General features: G+C 41.3%; 1 protein-coding gene across 6 annotated transcripts in view; it reads right to left on the reverse strand.

The window, feature by feature from the left end:
* Positions 1 to 20,948, reverse strand: part of SCAF8 (SR-related CTD associated factor 8) — a 156,685-nt gene that overhangs the window by 116,576 nt on the left and 19,161 nt on the right. For 4 of the 6 annotated variants that reach the window (XR_005595412.1, XM_039528211.1, XM_039528212.1 and 1 more), the window contains exon 1: positions 18,422 to 19,051. The exons of 1 other annotated variant lie outside the window; for it this stretch is intronic. Coding sequence is in view for 3 of the 5 variants with exons in the window: in XM_039528211.1 (XP_039384145.1) it covers positions 18,422 to 18,982 (561 nt within the window). In the remaining 2 variants the exon portion in view is untranslated. Of the gene's footprint in view, positions 1 to 18,421; positions 19,052 to 19,135; positions 19,180 to 20,948 lie in introns of those variants that run through there. One more of the 6 variants, XM_039528214.1, reaches the window with a different exon arrangement.

Here is a 20,948-nt window from a genome sequence, read left to right on the forward strand (position 1 = left end):
TTTGTTTTGATAATGAACTATAATTTAGACAACTGATATATTATGTCTCCAATGCACTGTCTAACAGATTGCAAGCCTTCTGGAACAAGAAAATTATTTTTCTCTCTGTGTAGTTCAGCACCAGGGATGCACACAGTCCCATGATGCACACTTTTTTTTTTTTTTTGCAATTTTACCAAGTTTAATTTAAGGTAACAACCGTTTGTTTTTTTAATATGTTCTGTTATATTCCTTATAAGTGAATTGAAAAACCAAGCTTTATATTCCATTCAACTTCACAGCAGTCAGCAGCCCAGTATTATTCACATAAAAGAGGAATAATGTAGCCAGCGGCCACTTTAATCTTTACTATAGAGGTGTCCTAACTTACATAGCAGCCTTCCTAAATGGTTGTTGGCAGCATGTGTGATCTTAGTTATATTTGTGCCAAGCTGAGATATTATGCCACCAATACATAATTGGGAATGCTGCTCTAACTGTTCTACTCAGACAGCACAGTTCTCTGTTAGGTTGCTCAAACTGTCCTGCTTGGATGCAGGTTCAGTCCTAAGACTGCTGGCAAGTCTCCAGTGTGGTACTTCATTGGTCAAAGTTTAGTTGTTCTTGGCTAAAAGGCTAAGATGCATTGATGTTAAACATTTGGCTGCCAACTAATTATAGTCTACTGAATTATAGTATTATTAGGAGGAAAAATAATGATCTTAATAGAAAAAAAATTATTAGATAGCTTTACTTCCAAGTCTTGTCTTGGATGTCTTCTATTCTGATAACCTCTGAGAATCAGTCTTTTCCTTAGAAACAATATATTTTACAACTTCTCTCTTAAATACACACCCATAACCAGGGTGAATAAAAAAAGAATAAAAAAACCAATGATTTTTTAAAAAATAAATTAAAAAAAAGTCAGATATTTTGATAAAATGCTTTTTGAGGAAAAATACCTATCTAAAGATAGTTTTAATTAAGATACATTATAGCTCAAAGATATCTCATCATGGAATAGGGATTATAAATTATAATTCTATAGTATGAGACAATATATTCATGTAATGTTTAAGAAAAGTTCTGTAAATGAGTTCCAATAGTTTATGGATTAAGGACCCAATCTGATGGGGTTCCAGGGGCTTCTGTATAGATTATTTAGGTTAATCTTTTTATCTACCCAATGGGACTCAGTGCTCAGTCTACAAGATACCATCAGAGATGCTTAGTTTTGCAGTTCTCAAACTGTGGATTTGTGTCTCCAGAGATAACATGCTTGTTAACAGCAAAAATGTTGTTAAATAAATAAATAATATATAGCGGTGAAAAATAACAGACCTCAACCCTATTGTCCGTCTGCAAATTTGTGTACACAGAGTCAATCCCTTACCTCTCTCTAAAAGTGCAAAGTTTCAAAAAGTTCAATGAATAGAAGACTGTTGGGGGCGCATTAGATCTGGACAAGAGGAAGTCTGGAGATAAATATGAGACGGGAGGAACAGGCAGTAGAAACAAGTGAAACTGTTTGAGCTGCATATTCCAGAAGTCCTGAGGTCTTTCTGAGTGTAGCCTTCATTGATTTGAGATATACCATGCCATTCTCTCACTAGAACGGAAAACCTATAATGGCAAAAGGCCATAAAAGAGACTCAGTTTGGGAATATTTTAATGAAGTTCCTCTACCTGTGGGTAAGACAGGCATGCGTGCAAAATGAAAACAGTGCAACAAAGAAATGCAAGGCCTGGGTTGCCTGAATGAAACAACTTCATGAGAAGTGTTCCTTCTCAGGAGGAAGCTGCGTTGAAGATGATGAAAGGAACATGTCTGAACATGCAGGATCTTCAGGTTGGTAAACTTTTTTATTTCATATTTCTTTCTTAGGGGCTTCCTGTCTTCCTTCTGGGCTGTTCTTGAATTCTCATGTTTAAGCAAAAATATAGTTGTTATTCTATGGTACTATCATTTTAGATGCAGTTGTGATAAAAAATAAATAGCTGAAATAGGCAGATCTTCCTTTTACAATTTCATCTTTAAAGTAGTACTGAGTGTCAGTGAATGCAATGAGTAATACTAAATGAGCAGTATGGTAATAATAATTAAGTAACTGCATTGACTTATTTTGTTTAGGAGAATCCATCCTCAACATACAGGATTCTGAAGACTATCCACCTTCAAGATCACCATCATTTTCTATAGTTTCAGAGTTATTTGCCAATGATAGCATTTCAGTCACATCATGTATATCACATAGCCACAGTATATCACCTGTAGCAAAAAGAAAAGAAAAATCTCCATCATCCAGAAACAACCACAGATAGGTTTGTGATAAGAACCAGCAGATTACAAAAAGAGATAACTGCTGAAAAAATTGCCCAGTTTGTTTATGCCAGGGTCCCCAACCCCCGGGCCGTGGACCGGTCCCTGGCCTGTTAGGAACCGGGCCGCGAACCGAGTGCACACGGAGCTCTTGCGGGCAGCCCAGAGCCCTTTGAATCCCGGCCGCGGCCAGGAAGCAAAGAGCTCTGGGCTGCCCGCAGCCGCGGGGAGCCCTTTGAATCTCAGCCGCGGCCGGGAATCAAAAGGCTCTGGGTTGCCCGCAGAGGCGGGGAGCCCAGAGCTCTTTAAATCCCAGCTGCGGCCGGGAATCAAAAGGCTCTGGGCTGCCCGCAGCGGCGGGGAGCCCAGAGCTCTTTAAATCCCAGCCGCGGCCGGGAATCAAAAGGCTCTGGGCTGCCCGCAGTGGCAGCCGGGAGTCAGAGGGCTCTAGGTTGCCTGCAGAGATTCCCAGCCGCGGCTGGGATTTAAAGGGCTCAGAGCTCCCCACGGCTGCGGGTAGCCCAGAGCCGTTTGAATCCCGGCCCGCGGCCGCTGTTTGCCCCCTCCCCAGACCTCTGCCCCAACTGCCCCCCAGGATCCCACCCCCTATCTAACACCACTGGTCCTTGTCCCTCTCCTGGGACTCCTGCCCCTAACGGCCCCCCAGGATCCCACCCCCTATCTAAATGCCGCTGCTCCTTGTCCCCCAATTGCTCCGTCCCAAGACCCCTGCTCCAACTGCCCCTTGGGACCCCAGCCCCTATCTAAGCCTCCCTTCTCCTTGTCCTCAACTGCCCCCTCCTGAGACCCCCCCAGCTTTCCTCCAGGACCCCCACCCCCTACCTGTCCCCTGATAAACATTTTCAACATCCTATCTTTGTGAAGCAGGGTTTTCTGCAGTGACAGCAACCAAAACGAGATTACGGAGTAGACTGGACATAAGCAACACACTTCGGGTGTCACTGTCTCCCATCACCCCCAGATGGGACCGTCTAGTTGCAGGAAAACAAGCTCAGGGCTCCCACTAATTCTGCATTATGGTCAGTTGTATAATTATTTCATTATATATTACAATAATAAAAATAAAAGTACAAAAATAAATGTAATGCGCTTGAATCGTCCCAAAACCATCCCACAGGTCCGCAGAAAATTTTTTTTCTACGAAACCGGTCCCTGGTGCCAAAAAGGTTGGGGACCGCTGGTTTATGCAACAAACTCTCCTTTCCGTATGATTGAAGAACCCACACTTCATTAACATGGTTCAGTCATTAAAACCAGGATATAGTCCACCCAACAGAGCAGATGTTGCAGGCAAATTACTGGATAAAGTGTATGAAAGAGAAATTGAGCAACGTGCAAAAGGTCTAGAGGGTAAAATTGTTAACCTGAGTCTTGATGGGTGGAGCAATGTCCACAACGATCCTGTTGTATATGCTTGTGAGACAACAGAAGAAGAGAATGTCCTCCTTATAGAAACAATTGATACATCAGGAAATGCACATTCTATAAGGAGAATGTCCTCCTTATAGAAACAATTGATACATCAGGAAATGCAGCATACTTACAGGAAGTAGAATAAAAGCTATAACAACCTGAACAAAAATTCAAATGTCTAGTATGCAGCTTGGTCACAGACAATGTTGCAAATGTACCCAAGATTAGAAGAAATTATTTAGAAGACAGTCCCAAGCTAATAACATACGGTTGCACTGCTCATTTGATGCACCTCCTAGCCAAAGACTTCAGTGTTCCAGAAATAAAGGCTAATGTTGTTGAAATTGCAAAATACTTCCGTAACAACCACTTTGCAGCAGCTGCTCTGAACAGAGAATACTAAATAGAAGCTACTTGTGAAAATTTTGGCCTATCCACTTTTACTCAAGCTTTTTAGATGTCATGATGAAAATCTTTTCTGTTTTTGTGGCTTCCACAAAACTAAGAAGAATTGGATCAATTTTAGTTTAGTGTTTCTTGAGAAAGCTATGAGCAGCAGCAGCACAGGCAAGCAACGAGCACGTTCACTGTGTAGGGCTCAAAAATGGAACATGGAGGAGTAGTAGAATAATGGGAACCCCCCTCGTATATCACCAACCCAGCTGGATTCCTGGTAATTGGCTCCTGGAACCTCAGCCCCCACCTGACACTAAACCCTAGGCCAGGGGTCAGCAATCGGTGGCACACAAGCTGATTTTTAGTGGAACTCTGCTGACAGCCGGGGTCCTGGCTGCTGGCCCCGCTCAGCCCGCTGCCAGTCTGGGGTTCTGTCCGCCGGTTCCTGTAAATGTAAAATGTACTACTGGCACACAAAACCTTAAATTACAGTAAATAAATGAAAACTTGGCACACCACTTCTCAAAGGTTGTTGACCCCTGTCCTAGGCCAAGATACCCAGGCCCCAGCCCTCACACTCTTTTATACATTTGTTGGAACATGACGACAGTGGACAGAGTTTGAGTGGTATCTTTGAAGATGAGAAATAACAGTTTCAGTCACTGAAAATTCAAATTCAAACTAATAAAAAGAATTCACACAATGTGTAATTAGACTAAAGAACTCATCGCCACAGGAAGTCATTGATACAAAGAGTTTAGAAAGATTCAAAAAAGGATTAGATGTTTATATGGAAAACAAGAATACCCAAAGTTATAGTTAACAGGAACAAAAATTTTGGAAGGGATATGCTTCAGGGCTTAAGGATGAAACCTCACGTCTGAGGTAGATTATCTCACATCTGCCTACTTCAGGGTTCTTACACATTCCTCTGAAGTATGTGGTGTTGACCACTGATTCACTACGGCAATTCCTACAACTTATTTTAAATTACATATCACATTTAAAAAGTTTATGTGCAGAAGGCCAAATTAGCACTTGTTAGGCATATGCTGTATGGCACTAGGCTGCTAAAAGGATTAATTTCTTCCATATTTCAACATTACTGGAAAAATATGAACAGATGAAAATCACTTCTTCTCTGGTGTTTCAACACAGATGTAGTTGGTAAGAAATATGAATGGAGCCAAGAGAACCTCACCATCAGTCAGTGCTTTTTAATATTTTTCTAGCAAACTTCTATTAAGTGTAACACTGAAAATGTGTGCTGGGATTCTTTCCGCCCCCAGAGAAGAATAAGTTGCCATACATATATCTTGAAAAGTCCGCTCATCTACTCCCCAGTGATTGGTGGAGATCAGACCATTAATACCTGAAGAATTAAAGCTTTCATTTAAAAAAAAAATTTTTTAAAGTGCCTATGGCTGCAAAGATAACCTTCCAAATATGAAACAATGAAGTGATGTGTTCAAGTCTTCAGACAGCACCAATGCCTCTGTTACTATCAGCAGCACAGTGAAGTTAACAAGACACCAATTATCTGTTTTTATTCAGATTTCTGTGTGAGGCAGTGAAATTTTAAGTCATGTCAATTTCATTCTGCTGTTGCTTGAGAACACAATAAGCAACACCCAGAAACTGGAGCCATTTGCAGACGAGAACTGTTTCCCCATCCTCACAAAGGCGTGTGTAATTTTTTATTTGCATTGGATTCCTTGGGGCCATCCCCAGTCATGGACCAGGACCTCATTGCTGTACGCACCATTCAAATGTTAAAGTACAGATCCACAAGAATCTGCATGTTAGGAGGCTGAGAGGAAGTAATGTAGCAGATGCCCCTTCCCCTCAGGTTTCTTCTGTACTGGGTTTGGATGGAGAGAAAGGGGTACACTCTTCCATCAGCCATAGAGGGGCAAAGGAAGGGAAGTTTCAAGTGTACCACAGGCCTGCTATAAATGCCTGATATCAACCAAAAAAACCCCACACAAGACATAAAACAGAGCATGAGAACAGCACCCAGGGACTACATCCAAACACCCTCTATCCTCCCAACAGTTGCCTTCAAACACAGCAGATATGTAACCCTCAATGAAAAAAACTTTTGTAAACATGGCAAATTATGTTCATAATTTGATATAAAAACCATATCACACACTATATACTGAATATTAAGTAGATGTTTTCCTTTTTAGCTGTGTGTTTAATTCCATCTGAAAGTACATGCATTGAAAAACTGAGAAACATGTCTCAGTATATATACTCCTTGCATTTCAGCCCACCCCTACTTTTATCTTATTTCATACTTTTCTTTTTAAATGTAAGATCAGAATCCATATTTTAACTGAGTGTGTGGGGGATGTAGAATAGGACAGATAAGATATAGAACAGAGGTTCCCAAACAGTGATACGCGAAATGTCTCTTGAGGATACGTGGTAGAAATTGTGTAATGGTGGATTTTTTTTATTAATTATTTTATTTATTGCCTTTTCATAATAGGCTACCCAGACAAAGCTTTAAAACTCTGTGGGAATTTGTTATATAAAATACAGCAGCTAATTTACTTAAAGATGTACCAATGAGAACACAGATACACAGAAACATTGACATACAGAGCCCTTACCTCCAATCACCGTATAGCACGGGTTCAGTTGCCAAGCAACTGTCAAGTCTAACTGAGCTCAGAACTTTGTCAGGTTTTTTTTTTTCAGTTGTATATGTCTCACTATAACTTTACCTGTACATAAACAGTGAAATGTGGACAGATGGCTAAAGAGAGGTACTGTTAAGAACAAGACAACGTATCAGCGATGAGAATGGTAGGGGTACGCAGGCAGCTGAAGATCTGAAAAGGGGTACCCAATAAGAAAAGTTTCGGAACCTCTGATATAGAGCTTGTAAACCACTCTCCAACCTTTCAGGCAGCACGGTTTGGCAGCTTCCCCGCTGGATCTTTTTGACCATGCATTTGAAAAGGCCATATATTTTTTTAAAAAGTAGCACGAACTCTGGTTTACCCAGCTTCAAAGAGTGTGGATTTTTTATTTTAATGTGCAACTCAGTGATTTCATGTTCATATTAACTGCACCAGGACAATTCAGGGTGAGTCGATCAAAATAAAGACAATTTAAATAATCGATTTTAATCATTCATAGATTTTTAAGACCAGAAAGGACCATTAGATCATCTAATCTAACCTCCTATATCTCATAGGCCATAGATTTTTACCTAGTTACTTCTGTATTGAGCTCAATAATTGTGTTTGGCTAAAGAATATCTTCCAAAAAGGCACAGAACACCACACTATTTCCTTGGTAGTTTGGTTCAATGGTTAATCAAACTCACCATTGAAAATGAATGCCTAATTTCTAATTAGAATGTGCTTGGCTTCAATTTGCAGCCACTGGCTTTTGTTATACCTTTCTCTATTAGACTTCAGACCAAATTAGTAACCAGTATTTTCTCCCCATGAAGGTACACACTGTAATCAAGTCATCGCTCAAGTCTCCTTTTTTGATAAACTAAATAAATTAAAACAACAAGGAGTCCAGTGGCACTTTAAGACTAATAGATTTATTTGGGCATAAGCTTTCATGGGTAAAAAACCTCACTTCTTTAGATGCAACATATTTGAAGAAGTGAGGTTTTTTACCTACGAAAGCTTATGCCCAAATAAATCTGTTAGTCTTTAAGGTACCACTGGACTCCTTGTTGTTTTTGTGGATACAGATTAACATGGCTACCCCCTCATAAATAGATTAAGTTCTTTAAGTCTCTTGCTGTAAAGGCATTTATCCCAGCCCTCAAATAGTTTTCGTGGCTCGTTTCTGCATCCTCTCCAATTTTTCAAAATTTAAAATGTGGACATGAGAACTATATACAGTATTCTCAGTCTCACCAATGCCATATATAGTGGGAAAATAATCTTCCCTACTCCACTGTTTATACATCCAAGGCTCACACTAAACCTTTTTTGCCACCAAGCATTGCACCAAGAGCTCATGTTCAGTTCATGCTCAAAATGAGTTGCTTTCTCACTATGATTCCTAAATCCTTTTCAGAGTTACTGTTTTCTAGGATATAGTCCCCCATTCTGTAGGAACAGTCTACAGTCTTTGTTCCTATATTAGGGCTGTCAATTAATCACAGTTAACGCAAGCGATTAATACAAAACTAATTAACTAGGTTAAAAAATAGTCATGACTAATTGCAGTTTTAATTGCACTGTTAAACAATAACAGAATACCAATTTAAATTTATTATAAATATTTTTGGGTTTTATTGCATTTTCAAATATGTTGATTTCAATTACAACACAATACAAAGTGCATGGTGCTCACTTTATATTATTTTTTATTACAAATATTTGCACCGGAAAAAAGATAAAATAAATGGTATTTTTCAATTCCCCTCATACAAGTACTATAGTGCAATCTCTTTATTGTAAAAGTTCAACTTACAAATATAGAATTATTTTTTTCATAACTACACTCAAAACCAAAACAACGTAAAACTTACTCCCAGGGAATTCTGTGCCACTGCGTGCATGCTTAATTAACTAGCAGTGTGTTTCTTAAATTTTTTGCACAGGAAAAAAAGCTTCTGCCAGAAAGTTGCTGCAGTTCCGCCTTTTGCCCACCAGAGGGCACTGTGGCAATAGAACAGAGCAGCAGGTCCAGGCCAGCTAGGGAAGAGAAAGAGCCTGCCTCCCTCACTGCACCAGTCAGGAGATGGGGGATACGGGAGGGGGGGGGGGTGAGGGTCAGATAGCGTGGGGCTGCTGGGGGGGCCAGACAGTAGTTTCACAAGGGCTAGTGGGGAAGGACAAACTGGGGCAGGGACTGAATGGGAGTGGAGGTGCAGGGCCACACTGGGACAGGGGAGGAGGTGCAGGGCCACATAGGGATAGGGGATGGCTGAGTGGGGGCACAGAGACAGAAGGGGACAGAGGGAGGGGGTGCAGGGCTACATGGGGATGGGGAGTGGGTGAGGGACACATGTAGACCGGGGGTGCAAGGACACATGAGGGTGCAGGAGCACATGTAGACAGGGACAGATGGTGCCTGACTGAATGTGAGAGGCTAGGGGTCAGCCAGGGTCTGCATGGGGGAAGCTCCCTAACAATTCCTTCCCACCCCTCCACCCCCCAAAAAAACCTGTTCCATATTTTTCCTACCCTACCCTACAACCCTCCAAGTTCATACCCAGGTTCCTTCCCAGCAATTACTTCCCTCTCCCTCAGTTCCTCCGTTACCCCTGACTCCCCCAAGCCTTTGCACGGCTTCTGAGGGGTGTAGGAAATACAGTTCTGTATTACAGTTTAAATGAATTATTACTCAGAGTTCTATATTAATATGCCTAGTAAGGAATCTATTTGTAAAAATATTTCCTGAATCTTTTTTGTTGTCTGTATTGTTACAGACACATTTGCAGACAGGTATTTTGAAATAAATGACCAAAAATAATTGAAATTGGTGTCATTATATTGACAAAATATGCAGAATTTTGCAGAATCTGAAAATACTGTGCAAAGAATTTTTAATTTTTTTGGTGCAGAATTCCCCCAGGAGGAAACTCTAGAACCTACAAGTCCACTCAGTCCTACTTTTTGTTCAACCAATCACTAAAGCAAACTAGTTTGTTTACATTTATGGGAGATAATGCTGCCTACATCTTATTTACAATGTCACCTGATAGTGAGAACAGGCGCTTGCATGGCACTGTTGTAGCCAGCATTGCAAGGTATTTATGTTCCAAATATGATAAACATTTTTTCATAACTACACTCAAAAACAAAACAATGTAAAACTGTCCCTTCATGCTTCAACTTGTAGGCTCTAAAGTTTCACATTATTTTGTTTTTGAGTGCAGTTATGTAAAAAAAAAAATTTCATTTCTAAGTTGCACTTTCACAATAAAGAGATTCCACTACGGTACCTGTATGTGGTGAACTGAAAAATACTAATTTCTTTTCTTTTATCTTTTTTACGGTGCAAATATTTGTATTTAAAAATATTATAGTGAGCAACATACCACTTTGTATTCTGTGCTGTAACTGAAATCAATATATTTGAAAACGTAGAAAAACATCCAAAATACTTATAATAAATTTAAATTGGTGTTTTATCAATGCAATTAAAACTGTGATTAATCACAATTTTTTTAATCTCACAATTGTGATTATTTTTTAATAGTTTGACAGTCCTGTCCTTGATGTTGTCCTTGTATTTGTGTGTGTTAAAAAACACTGTTTGAATGAACCCAGGTTATCAAGCGATCCAAGTCACTCTGACTGCCTTTTCCTCATTATTTTGTATCACTATCTTTGATTCATCCAGAAACTGTATTATCTGTAATTTTTTTTACTAAAACTAAAAAATACTATTAATAAAAATGTTGAGTAGCATCTGACCTGTTATCAATCCCTGCAGACTTTTACTAGAAACATCCCCATTCAATGATGATCCTCCCTATTGATAACTCTCTTTGAGATCTCTGTTAGCCAGTTCTCAATCCTTTGAACTTGTGCTTTGATATTATATAGTGTTCATTCTTAATCAGAAAGTTATGTGATACTAAGCCAAACTCTTTACAATAGTCTAAGTATATTACATCTAACTGATAATCTCATAAAAAAATGAAGTCAGGTTTATTTGACAAAATCTACTTTCCAAAAATCATGGTAGCTAGCGTTAATTGTACTCTCATTTTTTCATTCTTTATAGATTGAATCCTATATTGGCTTTTCCATTAATTTTGCATGGGACTGATGTCTAGCTAATTGCCTGGGTCATCCCTCGTGCCCTTTTTGAATACTGGCACATTACGCACTCTTCTAATGTTCTGGAATTTACTTTGTATTCCAAGATTTATTAAAATCTATCAGCAGGCCAGATATCTCTTCACCCAACTCTTTTAGGGCTCTTGGGTGCAAGTTACCCAGGCCTGCTAATTTTAAAATGTTTATCCCTACTAGATGCTGTTTGACATCCTCATTTCATTACAAATGGAGGATCCTGATTTAAATCAACAATCTAAAATGCTAATTTTAAGCAATATTTACACTGGCGTCAGTTTACAGTAAGAGTTTTCACTGGTGCAGTTACACCACTGTATGGTCATGAATGACTAAAATATCCTGTACATACAATGCCCAAGCCAGTTAAATATCTTATTTTTTATTATCTGACACTAGCAAACATCAAAACTGCTTCCTTATGATTTAGCATCACAAACATACTCTTTATGGAAGGACCCCAGTAAATGGCAAACATTTTTTTTTTTAAAAAGGCCAAAAACAGCCAAAGTTAGAGATTCTGTCTGTAAGTTTCCAAGACAGGAAATGGTATAATACATTGATGCTATTTTAAAAACTAATTAATAATGCATTTTTAACACCACCTCCCTGGGGGCTCAGAAATCTGAATTTTACACTTCTTTGTTTCTGTTAGGGTGAATGACATCACAAATACAATACTTAACCGAAAGAAAAAAGTGAAGTTCAGATTTCTTAAGATCTTGATATGGTGACTATCTCAGGTTTTATTAAAATTGGGAACGTAATAAATACCCAATTAGGAAAAAAACAAATATATCCAATATTTTGTTGATATTTATGTCCATAAAGATTTAAAAATAAACAAAGACTATGAAAACCAAACACAATGAGATGGATAGGCAATGGGCAACATTTTACAGGGTGTTAATTTTTATGTAGTATCATGAGAATACTGCAATTCTTTCCTCCTTTCATCTCCTCCACATTTTATACGTTCTTCTATTAGAACTTTTTCTTCCTTAGTCAGCAGCACTAGCAAGGACCAAGAATATATCTGCTCCTGAACATCAGAACTAATTCAGCAGCAGCTGAGGCCCATACTGTTCATGCACAGGACACTTTGTCTGGTGCAGTAGAAGCTATTAAATAAAACTGTAGAATTATCTCAGATTAACTCTGCTGTCCTGCATGTGCTACTGCGGAAGCATTGCACACAGAAGAAAACAGCACAGAAGCAATTCAGGAGTAAGGGAAAGAGATGGAGAAGGAATACACACACAGAGCAAAAGGAGATAATGCACATACAATTATTATCTAAGTTCAAGACTGTGACACACATGCACTGTGTTTTTTGGATCTGTTTTCTCTGAAATGCTTTTATTCTAAATAAATAATACTTTACTTTTTATATGGGCATTTTGATTACTGGATATGATACCACTGTCATTGTTCTCAGAGAGAAAAAACAGCAGGTCCTGAACACAAGTAAGACCTCCTGAAGTAATCATGGGTAGTACAAAGAGATGGAAGACCAAGACCAGGTCTGAGAGTGGAAGAATTGAACATTTACTATACCTTGAAGAAAAAATAGCTTTTCTCTCCCATCCCCCTATGACAACCTGGGAAGTTTATCTGGAAAGTGGTCAAGTGCCAATGCATCTCTGCTGCTGCTGCGGAGGCAGCAGAATGACATTTCCAAAAATCTGATCTGTGTAGCTACTGCTACCCCTAGTATTCTGAGCAGCAAGAGTGAAACTGATCATATTCTTTACATTTCAGTTCACCTCAGGTGAAAGTTATGGACAGCAGAGAGATAGACTGTCCTCTCCTACTGAAGGAGCACTCTGCAATGGGGTGAGAGAGATAAAAGATGTTCCTTTTCCACACCACCTACAACCAGCAGAGGACTGAGACTGATGAAACTTTGGACAACAGACACACAATCTTTCAACAATGAAATATACAAGAATTTAACTGTTTTCACTCTTTCTACTGATTATGGATCAGTAGCTAAAATGATCAAAAGCTTTAATCCCATTTTGCTACAAAAAACTGAGCAGCAGCAGAAGGCAAAAGGAGGGAGGCAAGGAAGAAAAGACAAAAAAAGATCAAAACACACCAGTTTGGAAGAAAGTGGAGTTCCGCTCTCTAGAAAGCGGAGGATGTAGAAGAGTGGTAAATTCAACTTTTCACAGTAGGCAGACTGAGGGGAGAAATGTGGAACTCCTTGCTTTCTCAGCAGCCAAGGAAGCATTCTCCAGATGTGCCAGATGCATCAAGTCAAAAGATTAAACTCTGCAGCAGGGTCTAAGAATAATGTCTTGGTGGGAAGCAAACCTGTTCCCTCCCCACACATAAAAACAGTTCTCAAAAGTCTATAGGTTTATCTCTGCCCATGGGCACCACTGGCTCCCCTTCCCCGATACATTGTATCATTCCCTACTTAGTGCATTTTTCAAGCTCTAACTTAAGTTTCTTCACCATCACTTGGCTTCCATTTGTAAACAAGCCACTTTAGTGATTTCTAGACTTCAGCATTAAATGTACAGCAAAGTTCAATTCACGGTTTAAGTTTTCACAGTTTTATGTGCATTCATTCAGTTTTCTAGTGTAATATACTTAAAAGACCATCCAAAAATAATCTGGCAGCTGCTTATGGAAATAGGTCAAGCTGGGACGGGATTTTTATCTTTCTAAAATTCTGAGGGGGCGGAGGGTCTGAATTTTTATTTTTTAATTACAATAGCACTGCAGAAAACTCATGACTAGTCCAGGGTGCAGTGGAGGTGTTGACAGAAGAAAGACTCCATCATGTGAGAAAACTTATGGCAAAAGCAGGGGTTCTTAACACCTCCAACTAAAGCATGGAGAAAGCATTGCATCACTAAAAACCAAAAAAGCTAAGAAAATACATGTTTAAGGAAACATACCCAGAGATTTATCAACAGGTACTGAACCAAAAATGCTATATACAGGCAAGTGATTAACTAGCAAGTAATTAACAACGAATTCACTGTGTGCATTTTGTTGATGATTTTGAAAAATAATCATTATGGTGTGATGACTGCATTTCCTTCACCATTCCCCAGCATCTTACTTAGTGCTCCCTAAAAAAAAAAAAAAAAAAAAAAAAACACACCACACAACTAAAAAGTGTTAGACCAGTGGACCTAATATTTTACATTTGTTTAAATGCTATTTCTGAGCTGTCACCAGAATTTAACCAGTAAGTTACATAAACCAATGTAAAGTTACTATCGAAACTGCAGAAGTGAAAGCATTTCTGAGATCCTTCTATAATTTTAGCCCATGGCATCAGTTGCCCATCTGCCTCTACTTTAAGTCAATATGACCAAAATAGAAACACCTACCACAATGATGGGAAAATAAATAAATGTGACCTTAAAATATAAACATAAATAAAATGCACTTTTTAAATGTGAAGTATAATAAATTTAACTAGTATATTACCACAAATATTAAGGAGTTAGGTGTTAAAAGTAATGCAGCACTGCTTACAGATTCTAAATTCAAGTATTTTAGATGTTCCTTATTAGTCCTCCCAAAAGTGTCTTCAAAACCAGTTATAAAGCACATGATCTTTAGGCACAGGAAGTCAGTGCCAAATTCTGCAGAGGGGAGGGAGGCCAAAGTCACAGATTTTGGCATTGGGTATGTTCAAGGCCCAAATCATGCAAAGCGCTTTGCACCCATCTATAGTTCATTCCAAGGTTCGGGGCTTTGATTAATACATTTTTGAATACCCTTATCAGTGTTGCCCGAAGCTCAATTATAAAAGCATAGTTTAAAATGTAACAGGAAAAAAAATCACTGAGCAACCCCCAATACCAATATCTGCTCACAACAGAGGGGGGCGACTGATTTAAAATGTTGTGACTTGATCCTTCATTTCTTGTCCACTCAAAATTCCCTTTTACATCAAAAGTTTTAAATTTAGAACCCACATTAGTCCCATGCCTTTCTTTTCTAAAAGAGCCCTCAATTTAAATCTTTATAGCTATAGACAGAAGCTTTGTGAAGCAAAGTCTCCATATTTGAGTATTCATTTGGCTGGCTGTGTAGAGTTTCTGTGTTTTTCAATATGAAATTGAAAACTTTTGCTCATATGTCCCAAGGGTGTTTGAGCAGCGATTCCAAATCAATGTGTTCTTATATAACGCTGTTCTTATGGCAACAATGCTCTTTTTCCCATCCTACAACACACATACATAGTCTGACTACAAATTGAGTTGGAAATCAATTTCTAGTGTCTGATTTAAATTTCTCCCCAACCCCAATTGTCAAACAACTATTTGCTCCATTTAAAGTTCATTACATTATGTAATGGGTAATATACTCATAGATCAGATGTATTTTGTTTGACTGTTTCTAACTATTTTTTCCCATATTCTCTAACTCAGTTGTCTCAACCTTTCCGGACTACTGTACCCCTTTCAGGAATCTAGTTTGTCTTGCATATCCCCAAGTTTCACCTCACTTAAAAACTACTTACATAATCAGACATAAAAATACACCTCTACTCTGATATAATGCTGTCCTCAGGAACCAAAAAATCTTACTGCGTTATAGGTGAAACCGCGTTATAGTGAACTTGCTTTGATCCATGGAGCATGCGGCTCTGCCCCCCCTGGAGCGCCGTTTTACCGCATTATATCGGAATTTGTGTTCTATCAGGTCATGTTATATTGGGGTAGAGGTGTACAAAAGTGTCACAGCACACTATTATTAAAAAATTGCTTGCTTTCTCATTTTTACCATATAATTATAAAATAAATCAATTGGAATATAAATACTGTATTTACATTTCAGTGTATAGAGCAGTCTAAACAAGACATTGTCTGTACGAAATTTTAGTTTGTACTGACTTCGCTAGTGCTTTTTACGTAGCCTGTTATAAAAGTAGGGAAATATGTAGATGAGCTAATGTACCCCCTGGAAGACCTTTACCTACCCCCAGGGGTACACATACCCCTGGCTGAGAACCACTGATCTAACTACTTTGCAAAAAATCTATATTCTAATTTTAGTTGGTAGCGGTAATCTGCTGGGCACTCCACTCTACTGTAAACCAAATTTAATTGTTACTTGTATTTAAAAAGTATCAAATTACTTCACTAAATAAACCCATAGCTTAGCCGTACACCAGGAGGAGACAACAGGCTCCAGGATCTAATACAGGGGTGGCCAACCTGTGGCTCCGAAGCCACATGCGGCTCTTCAAAAGTCAATATGCGGCTCCTTGTGTAGGCACCGACTCTGGGGTTGGAGCTACAGGCACCAACTTTCCAATATGCCAGGAGGTAGGAGGCGTGCTCACTGGTCAACCCCTGGCCCTACCCCAGGGCCTGCCCCCACTCCACCCCTTCCCACCCCCTCCCCTGAGCCTGCAGTGCCCTCGCTCCCCCACCCCTCAGCCTCCTGCACACCATGAAACAGCTGATTGGGAGGTGCAGGGAGGGAGGGGAGGCACTGATCGTTGGTTGGGAAGCACTGGGAGCAGGGTGGAGGAGCTTCTGGGGGGCTGCTGACACATTAGTGTGGCTCTTTGGCAATGTACATTGGTAAATTCTGGTTCCTTCTCAGGCTCAAGTTGTCCACCCCTGCTCTAATACAAGGGGAGTCAGTAGGCAGATCCTGGCAAATCTGTACCACCAGAGCATTTGAATAGACCCCAAAATCTTTTTATTTACTTATTATTATTATTTTTATTTTCTCTGGAATCTGGACCTTGACTATACCTTAACCAAGAAATTTGGACCTTCACAAAAAATAATGGACTATTCCTGCTCTAATATGCAGTTTTCATTGCAAAGTACACCACTCTGAACAATTTAAAACAGTGTTTCTCAAACAGGGATACGAGTACCTCTGGGGGTAGGCAGAGGTCTTCCACGGGATACATCAACTCAGCTAAATATTTGCCTGATTTTACAACATGCTACAGAAAAAGCACTAGCGAAGTCAGTACAAACTAAAATTTCATATGACTTGTTTATACTGCTCTATATACTATACACAGAAATGTAAGTACAATATTTATATTTCAATCAATTTATTTTATAATTATATGGTAAAAATAAGAAAGTAAGCAATTTTTCAATAATGGTGTGCTGTGAGACTTTATTTTTATGTCTGATTGTGTAAGTAGTTTTTAAAGTGAGGTGAAACTTGGGGGTACGCAAGACAAATCAGACTCCTGAAAGAGGTACAGTAGTCTGAAAAGGTTGAGAGCCACTGACTTAAAAGACCATTACATACACACACACACTTTTTTCTTACATGTATGTAAACAGGTATGGGAAATTACAGCTAATACCACATATTAGCTTTCAATATGAATAATCAAATCTCCTGTTGGCCTCACAACAGGAATCAAATTTCCTTCCTCATTACAAATGTAACTTTTTAACTTGACTATCTACTCCTGCAATGGCCAAGAGCAAAATAAGGTGACCCAGACTCTGATCCTGCACTTTAACTGCACCTTTAGCTACTGGCCTCAAAGAAAAACTTGAGATACTGCTTCAACACCTTGACTGCAGGTGCCAATTTAGAGACCTTTTCCAATGTAGACATTGTCTTGATATCCCACATAAGTGCTATGAAACAAAGATTGGGAAATTTGTTCTTGGTTTAACTGCAGCAGAAATACCACTTCACAGTTACCAAGAAAACCCTCTGAATCTTCAGATTATTCCCTGATTAAAAAATGAATCCCTGAAAGTGTCTAAGGTGGGGGTAGTCGATAGGCAGCCTGCGGGCCAAATCTAGAGCACCGGATGCTTTTGAATGGACAGCGAAATCTTTTTATTTACTTTTTATCATTGTTAGTATTTTTTTATTATTTTCTCTGGAGTCTAGACCTTGACCCTGAAATTTGGATCTTGACAAAAAATAATTGATTGCCACGGTCTAAGGGGTGTTGAGGTGTGCGGATGTGTATGTAACAACGGACAGAAAGGGCGGTAGGAAACACGAAAGCTTCAATGGAGGAGAGAGACTTGCATGGCCTGGAGAAACCGGTGGATTCCGTTCCCTCTTAGTACAAACACCACAGCACATGAAGTTAGACACCACCAACCATCCCCCCGACACAGAAAAGAAATCCCCCCTCCCACGGAGAAATCTCCCTTCCATTCTCCCCATCCCACCTGCACACAGACCCTCCCCGTCCATCTCCCCAGCCCCGTGGGCAAGGACGGGATTTCCGCGCTGCGCCCTCTCCCTGGCAGTGGCACGCCCCTGCCGTCAGACCCGGGGAGATGCCCCGTCCTTCCTCCCCAAGGCAGAGAGATCCCCCAGCCGCCGAGGGGGAGCCCGAAGCCCACCCGAAGCCGGGGAGGGACGATTCCTCCCCGCGCTGCCCAGGCACAGCCCCACGGGGGTGGCGGCCGGGCGAGCCGCGCACGCAGCGGAGGCGGAGGGGGCCGGGGCCAAGCCCAGGGGCGCCTCTTCCCCCCCCTCCCCGCGCCCATCCCCGGCAGCGGCTACTGACCTCGCTGTTAAAGGCTTTCACGGCCTCCATGTTGAGGCAGAGGCGGGGGCCCGGCGGCTCGTCTCCGCTGATGGCGGCTGGGCTGGGCCGGGGAGGGGGCTGGCCTCTCTCAGGGTCCGCCGGGCCTCCTCGCCATGGCGGGTGGCGCAGGGGGCGCGGGACCCGTGGCCCGCTCGTTTCCGTCTCCTCCCTGCCCCGCTCGGCCTCCTCGCCCCGCTTCCCGCCCTGCGGCGCCGGCTTCGCGGGCCCGGCCTGGCCGGGACGAGATGGAGGGACACGGCGCAGCAGCTGCACAGGCAGGCAGCGCGGACACCAATATGGCGGACACCCGGGCTCCAGGCAGCGCAGCTCGGGGGAGCCGAGAGCAGCGGAGACGGCGGCGGCCAGAGCGGCCCCTGGCGGTCGCGCGCGCACCAGCCCGGCCCTCGCACAGCAGGGACCATAGAGGTGGCGGCCAGAACGTCGCTCTGGCACAAGCGCCTGCTCCCTTGGGGGCCTGCGCCTCCTGCAGGCGGAGGCTGAGTACTGCCGGCAGCGGGCAGAAAGAAGAGGGTCCGTCATCTCATGTTACTGCCCGGGGAGCTCGCTCTGCAGCCCCGCGGCTGTGATGGGAAAGCGGGGGGTAAAGGGAAGGAGACAGAGACCAGATTATTTCGCGTGAGGAGAAACTTAATTTCTGCCCCGCCCCCTTAACATTTCCTGTGGCAGGCTCACCAATCCCTCGGCTGCGTTCCCCGCACCACGCCCCGACACGGTGGGGGGGGTGGCGGGGAGACAAACGATCTAACCCGGAGAGAAGGGGGGATTTTGACCGAGAACAACAGAGCAAGAACTGCATCCTGGCGCCTGCCCTGGGATTGTAGATGGCAGCACCAGGCACACTGTGCTTTCCTTCTAGAAATAAGGATGGATCACACGCACCAGTTACCGAGACTGAGCAGAAAAAGTCCAGTGCTCTTCTCCAATGTTTTCACCACCACCACGTTTTGGCTTTCGCGATTAGAGGCTACTGCTCTCCATTTAGAGCCTCTGTTATACCACATCAAATTAGATTTATGTGCATTAGTAATTGATGCAACAGGGCATTTCATTCTGTACTTAAGGAGGGCTGAAATGTGGTTAGTGGGGAAGGAGGGAGAAAAATGTTTTTAAAAACTGCAGAGGAGAATTGTTAAAGATCATGACGAACTTTGAGGCAGAAGCTGAGCTAAAATGATTATAAAGTGAAATTGACTTTCTAGTACAGCAATGATATTGTCATGAATGCATTTAAAAAGAGATGTGTCCTTTTCAGACAGCCCTTCCCTGAAGGAATCATAGAATATTAGGGTTGGAAGGGACCACAGGAGATGATCTAGTCCAGAAGTCCCCAACAGTGGTGCCCATGGGGGCATCTAAATGCCCCCGCGTCCTGGCAGTGGTCAAGCATCCGCCGAAATGCTGCAGTGACGCATCTTGCCACTGACGAGCGTCGTCATCGCCGAAATGCTGCAGAAATTCAGCGGCTGCTTGACCACCGCCACGGTCCTTTGTCTGGTGCCCGCCAGACAAAAAGGTTGGGGACCAGTGATTTAGTCCAACTTGCTGCTCAAAGCAGGACCAATTCCCAGACAGATCTTTACACCAGTTCCCTAAACAGCCCCCTCAAGGACTGAGCTCACACACATGAATTTAGCAGACCAATGCTCAAACCACTGAGCTATCCCTCTCCCCAAATGCTAGTGGTAGCTAAAAAGAACATGAAAAGAAGGAAGAACAAAATTGCAATCTCGATTGTCTGTGTTTCTACAGCATTTTAGTAGAACAGGACCCTTTTCCAATATGAAATAATAAAGTAAACCTTATTTTTTTAAAAAAAAAAAAGCCTTAGCTAGATCTGGCTTCCCATTTGTTGTTGTTTAAGAAAGTTCTTTGTATCCCTCCATGTGTAGAAATGCCCCCCTTTGTATGTGACTCTGTCAGTGGGTAACAGTGAAACTGACTATACACAGAGACCTTGACCCTACAAACTTAAATCTATACACATGCTTAAGACCCCTGAAGTCTATGGGACTACTCATGTAGATAAAGATAAGCTGGTACATAAGGGCTGTCGAGATCAGGCCTAAAGTGATGTCAAATGGTTAAAGTAGCATTTTCTCTTTAGTTTTTCAGTTATAGCAAAAGCTAGGATTACAGTTAACAGTTGGAAATTGTTCAGGTTTTTTAAAATTTGTGCTCCTTGAAAGAAGCTTCTGTTATAAGTCCTTTAAGCATGTATGCTGGAGGATAAACATTAGAGTTATAATTATAACCCTAAAAGTTTTATACTGTTAAAATGAATGATATTAAAATGTCATTTTTTATTTAATATACAACATGGTAACTAAAGAGGCTGAGGTCACTTGCTGAGCTGCTCTTTAAACTGAATTTGAGGTCAGCTTCTTGAGTAGAAAGCTAGCAGCAGAAGGAAGATGACTAATCCTAGTACTTTAACTTCAAGTTTCTTCCTTGCATCAAGTAGATAAAACTTTGCACATGTGGAAGG

Source organism: Mauremys reevesii, linkage group 3 (genome assembly GCF_016161935.1).
Source record: "Mauremys reevesii isolate NIE-2019 linkage group 3, ASM1616193v1, whole genome shotgun sequence".
Lineage (NCBI taxonomy): Eukaryota > Metazoa > Chordata > Testudines > Geoemydidae > Mauremys > Mauremys reevesii.